The sequence below is a fragment of the Botryllus schlosseri genome, chromosome 5 (genome assembly GCF_051294905.1).
Source record: "Botryllus schlosseri isolate E-star chromosome 5, Bs_hap1, whole genome shotgun sequence".
Classification (NCBI taxonomy): domain Eukaryota; kingdom Metazoa; phylum Chordata; class Ascidiacea; order Stolidobranchia; family Styelidae; genus Botryllus; species Botryllus schlosseri.
The window spans coordinates 9,582,882-9,602,230 of NC_137240.1; the positions used below are offsets into that span (position 1 = coordinate 9,582,882).

Consider the following 19,349-nt stretch of genomic DNA (forward strand, 5'->3'; position numbering starts at 1 on the left):
CTGCGAACATTGAGTACTTTTTTGTTTTTTTGTTTGTCCTTTGGATATTTTTTCATATTATGTTGAATATTAAAGCCACTCGTGATTTTTAACCATTGGTTAGAGCAGGGGTTCTCAAAGGGTGGGCCATGGCCCACTGGTGGGCCACAGAGCATTTTGAGGTGGGCCACAGAGCTATTAAGAAAATTTCAGAATTAATGTAAGCTTAGTTATATTTCTTATGTTATTCGCTAAAAATATATTCGTATTATATAATTATACGTAGGCTACATAAAGCTTTTCATCCGACTCTGATTAGACGTAGTGGCACGTATGAAGTCAGCATGTACAAATCGAAAACGTTAGGGAGAAACGGTGGCTTTTTCTACTGGATACGACAACCTACGGCTAACAGCAACTAAAATAATTTCAAGCGTATAATAACTGGAATATAATGCTGAAGTAACCAGGTATTCCGGCGGGGTCATATGTCGTATGCCGTTGAAAGGGGTATACAATGAACTCGCAATGAAGTGCAATTGATGTACAGATTTACTGTACTTTGGCCGGCCGTATTATTGTAAGCTACAAATAGACGTAATTGCAAATTATTAGCAACTTCTGGTGGAGGTATACTGCACCACCGCAACGAATCTTAATGGATTGAGGATTTATCGGAGCGCATTAATCTTTGAAGTCGGTTTAAAATGTCCGGCCTGGAAATCATTGTACATAATGAAAGAGTCACAGGAATAGATTGTATCATTGGATTGAATATTCTGACATCGCAACTTAAGTTGTTTTGGTGCAAGACATACAAAGTACATCATGCATATTGATCACTAAAGTCCCAATCACGCAGTGCGGGGATCTGATCATTGTGTTTCGCGACGCGAATGGAGCAGCGGACGAAAATAATCTACTTAGGAGTTTTAGCTTATGATCTACCAGAGCCGTAACTGCCGCACCCACACCCCGAATTGGGGGAACTCGAAGGGCCCAAGATTATTTCGTTGATCTTTTGTTGGAGGATATTTATTCAACTTGAAATTCTTTTTTCGCGCTTCGCGCGATTTCATATCCCGAGAGATCGAGATTTAAATATCATCAGTTAAAGAAAAATGCGCACATATTAGAGAAATAGGCATATCGGCGCTGTCCATGACCACGCATTAAACAAGATTATGACTCTAAGATATCAGGTGGGCCACAGCACATTTTTAAACCGGAAAATGGGCCACGGCCAAGAAACGGCTGAGAACCCCTGGGTTAGAGAGTGAAGGGCTGTGATTCAAATGTGAATCCAGGTAATTATGAATGCATTTCGAATCACTATTCGAATTAGATATTGCAAAAGCAGTCGGTCTGTTTTGTATTGGGTGAATTGACTTTCCAACACCGTTGTCAATTCGGTTTTTACTATACCGCGGTTTGATGACACGAAGTGGATAGTGCACGTTTTGCAACTTTCGTTTAATATGATAGATTACACTACATAGCGTTTTACAACGTTAATTCGAGTATACAAATATATATTCCTGGTGATGCCAAATCTTGCGAAAATAAAATCTGCAAAATGTCAAAAATAAGCTATTTTTGGTATTTTTGTGATATGCCAAAAATAATGCGGCCCGATGATGACTAATAATAGCTAAAGGTAGAAATACGTTACAACAGTAAATCTAGCAACATCTTTGATAACAGGGGCGGGCAAAATACGGCCCGCGGGCCATCCGGCCCGTGGACAGTTTCCCGTCTTACATGACGTCAAATTTTAGTGACTGTATGAAATAATATATGAGTGTGTGCGCAGCGGGCGAGAGTAGAGCTTGTTCGTCAAAACGAGAAGATTTGCATTATCGGCATTTACCATATACTCAACCCTACTGAATTGATTTCGTGGTAAATTTGGGGAACCGGGCTTATCGAACGCCACGAAATCTTAATTAGGGATTGCATCGTGTGTTGATTAAAGAGAAGTTCTTTGCCACATTGTGTTCGGCGAGATATGGCCTTGAAGTGACATTGATGTCGGTAAAATACATCATTCATTAAATACGATTTATTCCTTGCATATGAGGATAAATGAGCGAATAATGTATCGATTCAGCAATCCGGCCCGCCGAGTACTTAATTTTCCTATATCCTGCCCGCTGAATGGAGAAATTGCCCGCCCTTGCTTTATAAGGATCCAAATTCAGCGGGGTAAGTTTTGGTAATCATAATGATTTGTAGGACTGACTTCATCGAGAGAAGTAGGTCTATATCAGTGGTCGGGAACCTATGGCTCGCGAGCCATATATGGCTCTGTTGGGCATAAAGTATGGCTCTTTGCGAAACTTTTATATATGTGCTTCATTTATCAATATTGCAGCAATTTGTTAATAAATCTTCAACACGACCAGTACAAATATTTTTGTGACAGTATAAATATGCCCTTGAGAGGTTAATACATTTGCGTATTCGCGGTTAGGGGCTCGGACCCCTTTTCAAAATCTTCAAATTTAAGTTGCTGTCTCGCCTGCGACTAATATCACTCCCGAATTTGGATGTATCCGATTCCAAATCTCGAATTGCACGATACCTTGATTGATCAATGAAAATAGCAGACAAGGCGACGCCTATGTGACAATGCAGTTTTCAAATGCACATTGTCTTCTTGATCTACGGCGAGCAGTGAACTGACGTGGAAGTGACATTTACATTTACAAATTCAACGTATCGTAGTTGCTTTGTAGTTGCTGTTCAAATGTAGGCGTGTGGCACAACGTTGTGTTACCGCCGAGTACTTTGAGAATTGAGAAATCGTATCGGACTCGACAATTTCATTCGATTATTTATCAGTTTTTATAAATTTTATGATAGTCATGATCAATTGCGCTACGCTAATCCCGGCCGTGCCTTACCAATGCCTTACCTCTCCTGTCACGCTATATTTTCGAACAATAAATAGACAAGTTGTGATTTTCGTAGTAAAAATATTCAAAATCTAGTAGACAGGTAAGGCACTGCCTCACGTGCATCCCCTGACACCACGTCACTGACGCATCACACATTACAGTGGTCATGTATTCTGCTGTGTAGTGATAATGTTTAGCATGATTAGTACGAGTTGTTACAGATAATATACGGTGCAAACGAGGAATCCCATGTGTGGCGCTACCATGACGTCACCATTCTACAATTGTGACGTAGTATTTGATTAAAATGTATGGCTCTTTGGGAGTTAAAAGGGAAAATATAGGGTCAGTATGGCTCTTCGGACGAAAAAGGTTCCCGATCCCTGGTCTATATGGTAAGTATTGTATCGCCAGATTCATTACATTACTTTTCGTTCATGCTAATATGTGAAATACGTAACTGTTATGCAGAGTTGATGACGATTGAAATATTGACGCATCGAGATTGGACATGGATATCTCACGAATTAAACATATACGGCTACAAGCTATTTCAGGAGGGAAAAACCTATCAGGAGGCGAGGGTGGCATGCGAAGCTGCCCAGTCGACGCTCGCGTGCGTAGGAATGCGTATTCCAGCTGTGCGGGAGAAAGTATTTTGATAAAATAGGCCTATTCAGGCGCCATTTATAAGGGCGTTGTAAATGAAAATCGCGTATTTTCCAAATATCCACCAACGAGTCAACTATATCATTTTTTATGTAGATGTATACCAGGGCTGAACTGGGTTATATATAGAGAACGGTAAACCGATGAAATTCTGATACAGAAGTGTAAAATCCAAGGTATAGTGCGGTCATCGGGATCGGGAGGTATCTGGATCGGACTGAATGACCTGGAGCGCAAGGGCCAATATGTCCGGCTTGATGGAGTGGTGTCCACCAGAGAAAACACTGAATGGTCATCGACCGAACCGAATACAGCATCTGAAAGATGTGTCGAACTGATGAACTCTGTTAATGAAAAGCTAAACGATAATTTTTGCAGTAAAATCTTTCAGTACCTTTGTGAAAAAGTTTTATTAACTGATCGCTGCTTCCCTCGTCACTTTGAGCGTATTTGTCACACATATACCGCGATATATACCGATCTATTAGTCATAAACAGTTAAAGTTTGTTCTCATGAATAGCTTTCATACATACTTATTCGGAAACTTATGTATATTGAGTCCTTTCTTCTGTTATGCGATCAATGCCGATGTCAGAGACACAAAAATAAAACTTGCAAACTAATTTCATACGCATTTTCAACATCTTTCACATCAGCCGTAATATCTTCAGATGTACTCAACTTACTGATCATAGACATGTACGGTATGTTTATATCAGGGGCGGGCAACTTCTCCAGTCTGCGGGCCGGATATAGGAAAATTAGGTACTTGGCGGGCCGAATTTCTAGATCGATACATTATCCGCCCATTTAGCCATATATACAATAAGGAATAAATCGTATTTAATGAATGTATTTTAACAACAGCAATATCATTTCAAAGCCAATTCTCGTCGATAATGAAGGCGTTCTTCTGGCGCGGTGAACGAAGGAATGGCACTCATGAATCCGAATTGCAGTTGCAGTACTTAAACAAAGGGGCCTACACAAGGCATTTGGGGAGGAGAGATTTCCCTCTCTGTGAATATGGATGCGATGTAGGCCTACTCATTGCCACTAAAAATCTATGGACGGCTGGACACAATGCTTCGAGTACCGAGACGATTTTTTTCGAGAACTGAAATTATACGCTCCTTGCCATAAATAGTTAATTTGTCAAATAGAGTTATAGTTTTGATTCTATTTTCCACTATGCTAGCCTTGAAACCGAGATTGGTCGTATCGCAGCACACGAACCGCAGTACAAAGCTATGTAAGTTAATGTAAATGAAATATCTGTGAATCAACCCACAGCAATGTCTGAAAGTGCGTGAAAGAGTTATGGTCGAAAAATACAAAATTATTTTCAATGTGATGTAGAACTAGGACTGATGTTCCTTGCGGTGTCACAAATGGTAATTATTTGAACTTCCCACTTTCTTACATGCTGTTATCTCATCAAAAAGAGTGATACTCGAACACTCGACCCGACCCGAAGCCTTACTCGATCCAAGGTCGAATTATCCAGGCAATAAATTTTGCCCAGCTCTAGATATGTGATATGATATCCGTAGACAACTTTATGTTGTCTTGGTGTGCAAAACACGGATGGGGACGTTTATTTAACTCTTTGTTGAGACCAGGATCATTAGATTCGAACTAAGTAACACTAACGAATATCCAAAAAAGACGTATAATATTTTATATATTCGAGCAGACGGCAATTTATATGCAGAGGTAGTTAGTGTGGCTAGATAAGCTAGCAATTTTTGGGAGTACTCATATGTCACCACTATAGAGACAGAGGGAAATTCAAAGAAAAAGAAAGGTGGTGGTTCTATTTGTGTTTGAGTACACGCTGATCAGAACACTCCAAACACCATACGTAACCTTGAATACAGTCATTTGCTGGGGAACGCTACATTGTGGTTTCGTTTTTTTGACTTGGGCTGCCTTGGCCACTATCTCTGGTTTGCTGGGGTTATTGTTGTTGTTGTTTTTGGTATTCGTGGTATTTGTCGACTACTGTGGTTATTTCCACCGGTTCAATAGTCTTTAGTATTATGCCGTATCTGCCGACTTGTAGCACCGACCATTTCTAGGCTTTTTTAAAGACGCCGCTTACGCGGATCAGATGGCGTGGAGGAACTTAGATAAACCTCCAACCCTTGTGAAGCAATTCTGGAATCGACCTTGGTCGGAACCTATTGGTTTTGCAGCTGTGGATCCACTATGTCTGGCTTGACGGGGGAAAATAGAGGAAACACTATATGGTATCGCGGTTAGCCGAGCTCAGAGTATGTACGATCACTACGATGTGGCCAAATCGTCCAATTAAAAGAAAGTATGGGGGTTTAACGATAATGCGTGCGGCGGAACCTTGCGCTATCTCTGTGAAAAATATCATTAATTATACGCAGACGTGCATTCTTAGGCTCATTCACGGCACAGCCTTGTTGTACTTTTTCCGACCATTCAAGTAGTTTACCTAACTTGCACCATTTACTCGCGTGGCTTTACTTTTATACTACTTGGATTTTGAATGGTCTTTGAAATGAACTAACTCATTTTTCACATTTAGCCGCGTAACCCTCGGATGGATTCAAGTCATTCATAATAGCGTAATCACTAGGGTTGAACACAATAATTCGAGTATACTCCAATTCGAATCGGGTATATTAATTATAATGTGGAGCGGTCAGAGATTATGTTTTCAAGTACTGAATTATTAGATGATATTTTCCACCATAGAAGCCTGGAGGAACATATTGTAATTGTGAAACTTGTCGCCGTCTATTGAGAAATAAAAGTTGTCAGAGCGTCATTACTAGGGCAAGTTTTTGCAACTTTCGCCACTTTTTTTTACAACTTCCGGCAGCTTCCTAAATACTCGTAAGATATGTAGAAGGATGTTTTAAGCTGTTTGAAGGAATCTTATAGTGCAACATTTTGCAACTTTTTCGATTTTTCATGATAGTATTTTTGATTTTGGTGAAATACACGGCCAAATTCGACTGAAATATATGCAACTTTTTACTGCAACTTTTTTCAAAAATAAATGCAACTTTCCACGGATTTAACTGCAACAAAAACTTGCTCTAGTCATTACACATGACTGAGTATGTTCGTTTACGTAGAGTTTGTTTGAACACTTGTTAACGTTTCGTTCTGTACTTCTCCTAAGACGATCCTCCGCCATTAGAACTATACTCCAGTGAGAAAAGCGAGCTCATAATTATATCTTGAATAAATCACAGTGTTCCGTCGAGAATTGTGTTCTTCGCCAATTCGTGGTAAAGTAGGCTACATTACGGTTTTGATGGCGCTTCTTGGCCGTTGGCACAACTTCACGACTATACTGAGACTCGCTGTGACGAATAAAATTTAAATAGAGTCCCAATGTCCATATCACAACTTGCAGGAATCAAGGGTGCCTTTGGATTCCGCCGGATGGTACTATCTCCGACGAGATGGCCTAATGGAGAAGCGCCCGGCTTCTTAAAGGTTATAGGTCGTGGTTTCAATCCTTGGTCGGGTCGAACCAAATACATGATTGGTAAAAGTGTTATCCATGGCTTCCCCGCTTGGCACTCAGCATTTCCGGCATAGCATGGATGGTGGTGCAGGAATTAGAAAGCTCTACGAGGGTATTTCGGCACCTTCTATGAACGACGGTATATGCAGATTGCAGATCCTGCACGCATGGTATGCATATGCAGTTATACAGATTGTGTGTATGTGTATCATCGTGTCCGGTCAATACCGAGTGCCAATTCTCAGGAATGAATTTCTCGACAACGTCCGTCTCAGTAAATTAGATTCTCGACATTGTCCATTCCCAGTATTGTCCATTCTCTCTAATACCCATTCACGGTAATATACATTCTCGTCAATGTCCATTCTCGGTAATAGCATTCATGGTAATATACATTCTCGCCAATGTCCATACTCGGTAATAGCATTCTCGGCAATGTACATTCTCGGTAATGGTGTTCTCGTTCATATTCGGTATGCTAACCTCGATTCTTTGGAGATTATTGCTCGCAAACGAACCTTAAAAGGTTCTTCACGTATGTACATTTTTTGAATTTCGATATTAACGTGGATTATCGAGCTACATACCTGTTATAGGCACTGTATTAGTATCGATGACAGTGAAGTCGATTCCAGCATATCAATCATTCTCCCATCTCGCGCCCGTGTTGGTAATGGCTATCAATAAATCATTATTACGCTTAAGGTTAGCAAACAACATGCCTCCGATCGACGAAGAATTAGTAGTAGCAATGAAAGTGCTAGCCGATCGCCATATATCTATAATTATCTCATCTATCGCTCGCGTTGGCATTGACTATCAACAAATTATCGTTACGTGAGCAGACATACTGTCAAACTTCGGTATCTTACAAAAACCCAAAACGAAAGTGGGTCATGCTAAAAGTCGACTGATAAGGAATCAAATACCAAAGATCTGTCTATAATGGCTATGAATACCAAAACTACAACAGAAACTGCAGACGATAAGCGAGCTGGGACGAATCGAGGAAATAGTTGCGAGGAGCTGGTCAGAAGAGAGGCTGGGGGCAGTCGTATATATCTACGGCTGCATTTGAAACAAGAGGTGTTTCAAAACACATGTCATTAAAAATAATTATATTTTTAAAAAGTTGTATAATATTGTATGCAAAAAGATGTAGTATAAGCATTCGAACCACATACAATAGATCAGCGGTTCTCAACTTGAATTTTTTTTAAATTAGAGAAATCGCGAGGCAGTTTCGCTACATAACTGCTTAATCTTCGGGATCCACATAAACAGAATGGCCATCTAGTGTGAAATATTATTCTGTGCAAACTCCTTTTAATTGCCAATAGCCTAAACATAATGTTTAGAGATGTTTTGTTTGGGTTTTGGAAAGATTTGTTTGTAAAAACCGTATTCTTCTTTGATATACATAACCGCTACTCCAGAATAACTTCATTTTTCATCATCACCGTGCTATTGAAATTATTATCAAATCAATACATCACAAGATTGCGATATAATGAAAAGAACTGATGGGTTGATAGATAGAAACGACTAGGCTGGACGTTATATGTTCATTAACAATATGTTTCTCAATTATGGTACAAAATATGTTGCAACTTGCGATCAAATACCCGAAGTTGTCGTCGGATGCGTTACGCATTATTATCATATTCGCCAACATCTTTGTAGAGATGGATTTCGGCACTCGTTCATATCAAATCGTTCATTCATCACTCAGCCGCGTATTTCAAGAAACGCGCGCAGCTACAGAATTCGCTTAGAAACAATAAAAGTTTTCCCACTTTCTATATAAATATTATGATGTTATTTTCAAGAAAAATCATTTTATTGCTGTTTATTGCTACCATGCAGTTAGTATTTACATAAGACAAATGACGCTTATATCTACTAAAACTTGGGGGGTTAAGGTGCAAAAGGGGTCCGCGAAGACAAAAAGGCTGAGAACCACTGCACTAGATATAGTCGACTTATACGACATGGAATGGTTGGAGCCCGCGAAATCATCGTCGGTTTGACAATTATAACATGTAGTTATATATCACAGCATCGCAGTGGTTCCCAACCTTTTTTCCTTCGTTCCCCACTTCTGATTTTTTCAGTTACTTTTATTCCCTACAAACTAAAATCTCTCTATTGAAAACTTGAAATCCTCCATCCAATAAAATTCGGTTAGACTTTGTTTCGCTGAGTCTTGCCGTTGGCGAGAACAATCGCCTTTTGTTGCAACATAAAACTTCCTGTGTATCTACTAAATGTGTTTGTGAGCCCAATATTGGTTTTCCAGAGTTCGAAATGAGTTTTTGTGGACAACACGCGTTAAAATTACCTACGCATATTCCAGAGCAGTGAACTAGTAACCGTCATCGTGGTGTTATGTCTCCGCACATATATGTATTTGTATATATTGCATGTAGTTATTTTGCATTTGCGTCTATTCCCCAGCAGATATCTCTGAATTCCCCACTAGTGGGTAATTCCTCGCCGGTTGGGAACCACTGCTGTATCGGAATTGATGTCTGATGAGTATGATGACCGCTGACCGTACAAATGCTGCATGACGAGGTATTCCTGGTAAAAGAGATGTTGATAGTTCGGTGAAGACGGCTCGGAAACCTCTTTCACCAAAAGAGCCATATTGACCCTATATTCGCAAATGCAATTCTTAAGAAACCGTATAATAATATCAATCCATTGTGGCGTCAAAATTGAAAATTCCCGACGTCTTGGCTAAAAAAACAATAAAAAAACATGTTTTAAATAAGGACCTTGTTTTAAACATATTTGTTTTAAATTGATTTTTGTTTTAAATACAAAACAACGTAGTTCGCTCATCTCCGGTTGGGAGTAACTCTAAATGAACTTATCTTGCAGTCAGGGCTCCAATATTTCATTTCGACTCCCTGGTATTGCCCACTCGCCCATAATTTCCTACCACCCCTCCCTTTTTGCTATGCCTGTGATCATTGCAGCCGGAACTGAGACTGTCACATGGACTCAATTTGAGGTAGCAGCAGCAACAAAGCACACGCTTTCAAAATTAATCCTTTAAAAATCGTTTAGGACATATTTTCGTTTTAAATATAAATTCAAATTGGATATTTAAAAACATTAACAGAAAATAGTCATTTCATGTGACTGCTGCCGACAATACCACGTTCCGGCATATCATGTGAACATAAATAGGGATTAATTGTGGATAATAATTCATGTCAACAAGGAAAGAAGCTTATATTAATTGTTTCAAAACGTTAGTCTCGAATTCCCAAGGGAGAGAGTAATTTGAAAAAATGCATAGCAACACTAGTTACATATAAACGGGCAGGGCAGTCTGAATTCGGTCACTGCCACGTTACATTGAGGGTGCATAGGTCAGATATGTCTGAGATGCTACGTTACCTGGTCATTGTCCTTTTGACATACGAATCGTTCCTTCATCTCGTTCACGGACATTGCTGCTGCGATCAGGAGGATAGTGAGCAGATCATCGGACCTCCTGGACGACCAGGTAAGGCCGGAATCAAAGGAAGCCAAGGAAATGCCGGGAAACCAGGAAGAGATGGCCGAATCGGTATCAATGGGAGCAAAGGAGAAAAGGGGGAGTCTGGAATGTGCGACTGCTCCGAACTAGCGACGTCACAAAGTAATGTATCCCGAAATAGTCAAACTAGTCAATCAGGCTATATAGTCAATTCGAATCAGAAATGTGTGAACCTTCTACTTAGAAACAGGAATACAGGAAGCAGTATTAAATGCGGTCCAGAACGACTTGAGCATAACAAAGCGTTTGAAATGTACGCGGGTAAGAGATGATGGTATAGTCGAATTACAATTGGTTAAAACGATTTTGATGTCTACAACAATGTACATTGTTAATCTACCTAAGCCAACGGATGCCAAACAGGCTGCCACCATTGAAATATATTTGTGCAGCTAGCGTGGGGATAGTTTGAATTATCTTTTACCTCCAGTTCCGTTATGGCGACTATCTGGCGAAACTGACTGCGGTCAAATATAATTTCCCGATTTTCTCTCTAATTTGATATCACATGATATTTAGGGCGCAGTGCTTCCTGAAACCTGTAAAAATATTGATCTTCTTGTTCCGTTCGTAGCATCCGCGTCACGCTTGTGCGAAGTCAGTATCTCCTCGGCGTATTGTTAACATCATCTGACTTTAGTAGACTATTGCGCATTTTATGCGATCAGGATGTTGTAGTACCAATGCAATTCTACATCTTTAAATTTGTACAACTTAGAATTGACCAGGGCTGTTCAAGGGGCGCCATCAACAATAATAGTATGAAAACCACTTACCTAAGCTATTCGGTTTCTTTAAAAATAATAATCCGAGTTATAATACCCTCTTGGTTACCCTTAAATAGTACAAATACGTTATTTCTGACCTAGGCATCTTTGTCCATCAGCAACGAACAGCGATGTATAATTAAGTTTTCAACGCAGTAAGCTTCGTAATGTATGGTGATTTCGAGGGTTCATCTTATAAATAGGAATATCGGTTAAAAACTACTTCGCATGCGCTCTCATTACATTTCTTTCGTGTTGCAATAGTGCACAACTATTCTTCAGAGTTAATGATGTTCGACTTATTGACGCATCGAGATTGGAAATGGATATCTTACGGATCAAACATTTACGGCTACCAGTTATTCAAAGAGGCAAAGACATATCAACAGGCGAGGGCGGCATGCGAAGCCGTCCAGGCGACTCTCGCGTGTGTTGGCATGCGTATTCCACATGTGAGGGAGTAAGTATCCAGATGACACAAGCCTACCCTCGCTACCCCTTTATCGATAACACTGGTATACACAAAATTTCAGGTTTGGGTTTTTTTGACAACAGGTTGTGGCTAATTTTGGGGCCTTGAATCCGAAAATGACCTCAGATTTTCTCCATCATATCACGTTTTTGAGATATGAAATATCGCTAATTATAAAAAAAATATGAATTGTTTACCCCCCTCTGTTGTCAAAACAAGGAATTCTGATACAATAAATACTGATTTACCTGCAATAATCTAGCTTTAATTACCAAAGAAGCATTCTATATTAGATTCACACAAATTAGCGTTGTCTTTATTAAAATTTCATGCCCTGGCATAAAAAATAGTCACGCAAAAGATCAACCATAATGAAATCAAACGCTACAATATGATGACGAACATGTCGATAGGACAGTACCAAGGTATTATCGGAATTATAGCTTACAGTTCACACAATATGCATATACACATTCCAATGAAGTGCAGAAATTCTGAAGACAGGGACTTGGGCAGGGCGAGTTCAGAAACAGTTAAAGGAGCCCTGCACTCAAATGATGTGGTCTCAAACTGAAGGGCGAAACGAAAAAAAAATTGGCCGCAGCCGTTTTCTTCAGAACGCCACCGTAATGGAGCTGTAATGTATTGAAATTTCCACAAAAACATCACGGTCGAGCAGTTAAGCCGAGATCGAACTTTATATAGTTGTCAACAGATGTTATGAAGTGAATATGTCGTACAACGCAAATTTGTGTGAATCTAATATAGAATGCTTGTTTGCTAATTAAATCTGGATTATTACAGATAAAACAGTATTTATTGCATCGGAATTGCTTGTTTTGAAAGTAGAGGGGGTTCAAAAATTGATTTTTTTCAAAAATTAGGGATATTTCATATCTCAAAAACGTGATGTGATGCAGAAAATCTGAGGCCATTTTAGGATTCAAGGCCCCAAAATTAGCCAAAATCAGTTGTCAAAACCCAAACCTGAAAAAAATTGAAATTTGTAGACCAGTGTATTAGAAGTCAGGGCTGTGACACTAGTCACCGTGGGACAAATGTTAGCCACTAGGCCATTTTATCTGACCCCAGAAAGTCTGGTGTATGATGGTTTCAATGTGAATAGACCATAAACGATATGTGACCGTACCATAAACATTGTTTACTTAAACACAAAGGGAAGTCAGCCGACCGTCGAGATAGAGAGATATGCAAATTGCACATATCACCATTAAAGTTACATCAAACTATCTTATCATGGAATCGAACGTCTCGACTCCACACTGGAAAGCGACAAACACTGAACAATCCTGAGATCTAACCGTTTGGCGAAGACACCGGTTTTGTGACTTTCTCCGCAACGCATATCACGATGCTGCAACATATTGTTTCGGACTGACTCAAATTCGTATCGTTGTCCATAGTTTAAACTGGTACGGATGTTGGTTATTGCGCTACCTGCGTCGCCAATAACTTTTATACAGGGTATATCGCATGAGGTGAGCCTGTCGTTAGGAATTCACGGCGGTATAGGCTACGATGGCATTGCTGACATGAGATCGTATTACCGATAACAATATTGGACTTGGCCTTTAGGATATAACGTGATTGATTTTAAATTACATAAGAAGCATTCCACCGGTACATGAGGCCGATTATTCACCATTGACAAGATAGAATCAAAACGGGACAAAAGTAACAAGGTGTCATGATTCCCCCTGACACACCCGGTAATGAAACTTGTACCGATGCGGTGCTTTCCTAACCACGCCCGTCCTAGTTTTACTACCAGCATGGTACGCCGTACTTACATCGTCCCAACTATACACTGTACGCCAGGCAGTGTTGGGATCAAGTCACTACCTTCGAGTCACAAGTCATCTCGAGTCATTGGACACTTTGACTCGAGACAAATCTTCATCATTAGGCCTGCTATCTCTAAGATCGTCATCTTGATCCAAATTATCGAGAATATATCAGTTTCAAGTTACACATGATATGTTGAATGGGGCATTAGACCTATAGCTGATATGAAATGTAATGTATATTTTTTTGCCATATCCTGCAGTTTGCATGAAATATGTGTCTGAAATATCCTCGGATGGTTGCATCCTCTAACCAAGAATGGGTGAAAACATCGGCCTAGATCGATACCAGTACCTTTTTTCTTCATAATTTAATTGATCCCTTGGCTCTATAAGTTAATATGGTAAAAAGTGTGGATTTTTATATGGTATGGAAAAGTTGTATGGCTAAATTCGTGACAATTTGCATATTTTGGGCATATGTCGTAGAGCAAAAACTTGACGTGGTAGAAGAAAACCAATGGCGTTTTTAGAATCAGCACGCCAAAATTTGCCTAAATCAAGTGCAAAATCAAAGTCAACAAATTTTTCGTTCAAAATTGTTGCCCAGTGTAATCATTGTTAGCAGATTTGTTACCGGCAACATGGCGTTTGATGGTAACCCAAGAACGCTCAATTGGTAATACACTGGTGACTGAAGTATAAATAAGTGAGGAGTGAGATATCCCACAATTTAACGTCAGTGATGAAATAACCAAATTTATATATAGGCTGGTAAATCGATGAAATTATAATGCAGACGTGTCAAGGCCGAGGTACGGAAATCATCGGGCTCGACTAGCATCTGGATCGGACTGGATGACCTGGAGCGCATGAATCATTATGTCTGGCTTGATGGGGTGGTATCCAACAGAGAAAACACTGATTGGTTACCGAATCAACCGGATACACCAGAGGAAAGATGTGTCGAACTCGTGAACTATCACAATCACAATAGAATGCTCAACGACAATACTTGCAGTAAAACCTTTCATTACCTGTGTGAAAAATTTTACTAAAATGTAGAGGTGGTTAGTATAGCGAAATAGGCTAGAAAATTTCAGGAGTAGGCCTACTCGTTTGTGATCACAAACAGAAGAAATTTCAAAGGAAGTTGGTGGTGCTGTTCGTGCTTGAATATGCCTTGAACACTCCGCAAACATATGTTACATTGAAAGTAACTTGCCGGCACGGTAGCGCAACAGTGTGGTTTCTATGTTAGAATACTTCTATTTCGAACGTTTCATTTTTGACATTTCCAAGGGTTGGAGTGATTCGCGAATGTTTTTATGAATTGAATCATATGTACCACCGCAGAGCGATTTAGACCCTGTTGTGCTTTTGCGTAGTTCTAATTTTTGAGGTACCCATTAATGAGTAATTATTGCCGTCTTCACTGCAGTCAGAACAATCTTATATTTAGTTTTGGTCAAACTTTTCACGACAAATAAAACGTGATGTGTGACACGTATTCACCAGAAGGGAAAAGCATACTCGGGCCCTTTTCAATCTTGGTTTGCGTTTATAGGGACCTTCTCCAGTAGGCAGGCCTTATAAGAATAAGTGCAGTAGCTGGTTGGCAAATCGCTGGGGCAATTGTTTTATGTAATGCGTAACTAACGTATATCCACTGTGGCGCATGACGATACACTTGTTAGTGTTACCCATGAGGTAGTATTCGAAACGACATTTGAGCAACTGCTGCGTAGCAATACCCGAACTTGTCTCTAGACAAGTTGATGTTGTTTGTGGTAGCCTATTCTTAGTGATTCTCGACTGCAATGATCATTTACACCAGGCCGATATTCTTTCTTTTTATTCCGTATAGCTTCCTACGTATAGCACGACCCACTTCTAGGGTTTTTGAGATACCGCTTACGCGGATCAGACGGTGATGAGGAGCCTAGATAAATCTCCAACACTGGGGAATGGATTCTGGAGTCAAACTCGGAGGGCCATTCTAAAAGTTGCCAGATACAGAATCTTGAAAGGAATATCGGTATTATGTAAATGACCACGAAAAACACCATGAATTCAACAACAACAACCACTGCGGGTTAGACTAGGGTTACCATATTTTGGAAATCTGAGAAGAGGACACTTTTTCCAAATTTTCAGACTCGCAATACAGGAGGAAAATCCTGAAAAATGGTAAATTTGTAGCACTTCATGGTAGTCGGTTGACTATAAAAACGTCAACTTTCTGGCTCAGCTCCCGAAATAGCCGGCGGAGCGTTACTTCAGTGCTCCCTGCTCATTTACTGTATCTCAGTCGAATTTTTGCCCTATATTCAACCAAAACTCTCAAAAAAGAGGACATATTGGCGTCATCCGAGGACACTTTTTAAAAAGTCAAAAGAGGACAAATGCTCTTAAAAGAGGACGTATGGTAACCCTAGGTTAGACAGGGTTACCATATTTTGGAGTCGGAAAAGTAGGACACTTTTACCAAATGAGAAAAGTTAATTGATCAAGACTGAAAACAGCCGATTTCGCTATTTATGCTTTAAAATTTGGCGAGTTGACTAAAAATAAGGTCATCACTTTCGTTCGACTTCCGGTTTGCACACCTTTTACTTCAATTTAGTGGTGTTGACTCCAAAAAAGGTCGTCATTTTCGATCGAAACACAAATGTCCCGCTCGAACGTCGTTCTTTGCTATTTAGCGTCAGATAAGCCCATTTTCACTAGAATCTAGCCATTATCTTAGCTGTGAAAGCTGTAAAGGAGGACGAATTGCCAAAAAGGAGCACATTTAGTCGTGCTTTAGGAGGATTCGTCCTCCTTTTTCAGGTTTTTGAAAATGCCCTCCGAGGACGCCCTCCTTATTGGCAATTCGTTTTCCTTTACCGCTTTTAGAGCTAAGATAATCGATAGAAGCGAGTGAAAATGGGCATAAATGACGCTAAATAGGAAATTCGTGGATCGATCGAAAGCGACCACCTTTCTTCTAGTCAACCCACCAATTTTTTCGGCAAAAAAGCGTAATCAGATGATTTCAGTTTTGATCAACTAACTTTTCTGATTTGGTAAAGGTGTTCTCCTTTCCCGATTCCAAATATGGTAACCCTAACGTAGTGTGGAAAGTCTAGGTTATTAGATGTATTTTAACTCAGATATGAGTTAGAGCAGCCTCTCTTGTCTGGCATGAATGTAAATGAAGTATTTGAGGAGCCGGGTTACTGGATGTCACGATGTGTTTCAAAATAATGACTAGTCGCAAAGGCCGTGTCTGATTTGTTTGCAAAGGGAGGATTAAATACACCTTCCTCATCCCTGGCCGACAACCTATAAGGCAGTGGTCACCAACACTCGGCCCGCGGGCCACATACGGCCCGCGAGGTCATGTTTAGCGGCCCGCGATCTGATTTCAGAAGAACGCTAATTGAAGCTATTCTCCTGTGTCCAGCATCGCTATTCCTCACGAGCTGAAACCACTTTCGTGATGGCAACAGCATTCCATCGGGAGAGAATCAGCTGATATGAATGCACAATGGGAATGATCATATTGCCTTGATGCGCAATGGCTGGCACTGCCAAGACCGAAACGGCTTAGAGGGCTTCCCCTCAAGATCAGGCTTTACCAGGAGATAGTGTTTCAGCTAGTACCGTGTGTAGCTAACCCCCAGATTCATTAGCCGCTGAAAAGTGTTTTCTGCAGGTATCGTGCGCAACTCACAGATCAAAATAAAATGAAATTGATTAACATGATATTTTTGTTGAATTTTTATTTCATTAATAAAATATTAATTCTTTTGCTGGAAATATGCCTTTTGCTCATGTTAGAGAACACAGTGTTGTACTAACGTAACGATTTAAAAACGTGGTTCCTAAATGTGTGGCCTATTTTATCGCGATATTGCATGTTTGCGGCCCGCGGTCTATGCGAAATTTGAAAAGTGACCCGTGACCCGCGACCCGCTTTGAGTTGGCAACCCCTGCTATAAGGACTCGCTATAATGTACGTTTTGGTCGTTGCCTAGCTTAAACGATGGTTCTATATATTTGCTTGATTAAAGTCCTTGGTTGCATCAATTTAGGCTTCTCGAGGAGCTTACCAACTGGAATTGAGACTACTTCCTCCATTTCTTTGCTTCCTATAATCCGAGCCAACCCCTTGAGACCCGGTCAAATGTAACTCAATCAATTGAAGAATAGGATAACAAATTTACTACATAGAAAGATCATGTCAACATCGAGTCAATAATAGTCACAAATCCATGCTAAACCGCCTTCTGTTTGTCTACATACTGAAGGCTAATGACATGGTATTTTTGGTAGCCACATGACATGACTATTTTCTGTGAATGTTTGAAAATAATCGAATTGAATTATTACTTGTTTCAAAATAAAACATGAACGCTATAAAGGGTTGTAATTTAAAAGTGTGCTCTCTTTCTTTCGTAAACAACCAATTAGATCTTCAGACGTTTGATGGCCGTACGTAAAGAAGACGCTCAGGAAGACTAGCACTAGCTTCTATGTCAATGTTGCTACTATAAGGTTGGATTTAAAACAAATGGTTGTTGAAAAATATGTGTTAAACAAAACCCTTTTAAAAAAATTTCAAGTTTTATAATTATGCCATTATTGTGTAAATACTTTCCAAAAAACATGTTGTATGAGCCTACGGACGATTACCACTTGATGTAGCCGACGTATACGATGTGGGATGGTTGGGACCCTCGAAATAGTCAGTTCAACAGCTATAGTACGTAGATATATATAATTGGTGCGGAATGAATGTTCTGATGATGATGGCCGCCGACCGTTAAATTGATGCATGACGATGTAGTCCTGGCAAAGGATATTTTTGGACCGGATTGGAACCCTATTTCGTCAAAGGAGCTATATTTACCCTATATTTTCAATTTTCAATGCCAATACTCTATGACGTCACAATTGAATATCCGTGACGTCATCGATTTAGAAAAAGCAATAAAAAACTTGTTTTAAACAATTGATTTTTGTCTTAAATGCGACCCTAGTTGCTACTTCAATTTGGCTCCATGTGACGTCTCAGCTTTGGTTGCCCAAGCAAAGGCATAAATTACAATTTGGATGTGGCGGTGAAACATTTTGGGTTGGATGGCGAGTCTATATTAACAATGGGATGACGTAGTGTGACAATTCCCTTCGAAATACTTGGGATGACTTGACTCAAGTCTAAATACACAGCGACTCGAAATTAATTTAGACTTGTTGATCCCCACAATGCCTTCAATTTGAAACAATTTAAAACGTGAAAAGAATGTGTATAGTTAGTCTTCTAAAACTATGGAAGTATATGTGAAAGTAGCCTACAAAGTTATCAATGAGTCAGTCGTAGACGTAGACAAATATCCCTCTGGAGCACGTGAATATAAGTGGAAGTAGGCTACTTCGTTACTGATCCCCGTTGTTGCACTAGTACTTCAACAAGCCAGTTTCAATCTTGTGCGGCCGCAATGATAACTTGAAACGATAAATTTTCCGATTCCAATCACATTCAGAATTCAGATTTGTGACTTATGCAGAAAATCTTTTAGATCACGTTACCTGGGATAGTTGATATAGTTGTTGATTCCAGCACCTCCAAATGAAGCGAAAGTTCAACCGTGTGGCAATAACAAGACACATGTCGATGTAATCACTATTGCTTTACATATAC

General features: G+C 39.9%; 1 protein-coding gene across 2 annotated transcripts; it reads left to right on the top strand.

Moving 5' to 3' along the window:
- Positions 1 to 5,451: 5,451 nt before the first annotated feature.
- LOC145438957 (C-type lectin lectoxin-Phi1-like) lies at positions 5,452 to 15,497 on the top strand. 2 transcript variants are annotated; one of them, XM_080316361.1, is made up of 4 exons: positions 5,452 to 5,456; positions 10,438 to 10,718; positions 11,666 to 11,843; positions 14,460 to 15,497. In XM_080316361.1, exons 2-4 carry the CDS (start codon positions 10,454 to 10,456, stop codon positions 14,716 to 14,718), a joined length of 702 nt encoding a protein of 233 aa, XP_080172487.1. In that variant the 5' UTR covers positions 5,452 to 5,456; positions 10,438 to 10,453; the 3' UTR covers positions 14,719 to 15,497. The 2 variants fall into 2 exon arrangements, with proteins under 2 accessions (XP_080172487.1, XP_080172486.1); XM_080316360.1 differs by lacking the exon at positions 5,452 to 5,456 and having other exon boundaries at positions 10,365 to 10,718.
- The last annotated feature ends 3,852 nt before the right edge of the window (positions 15,498 to 19,349 follow it).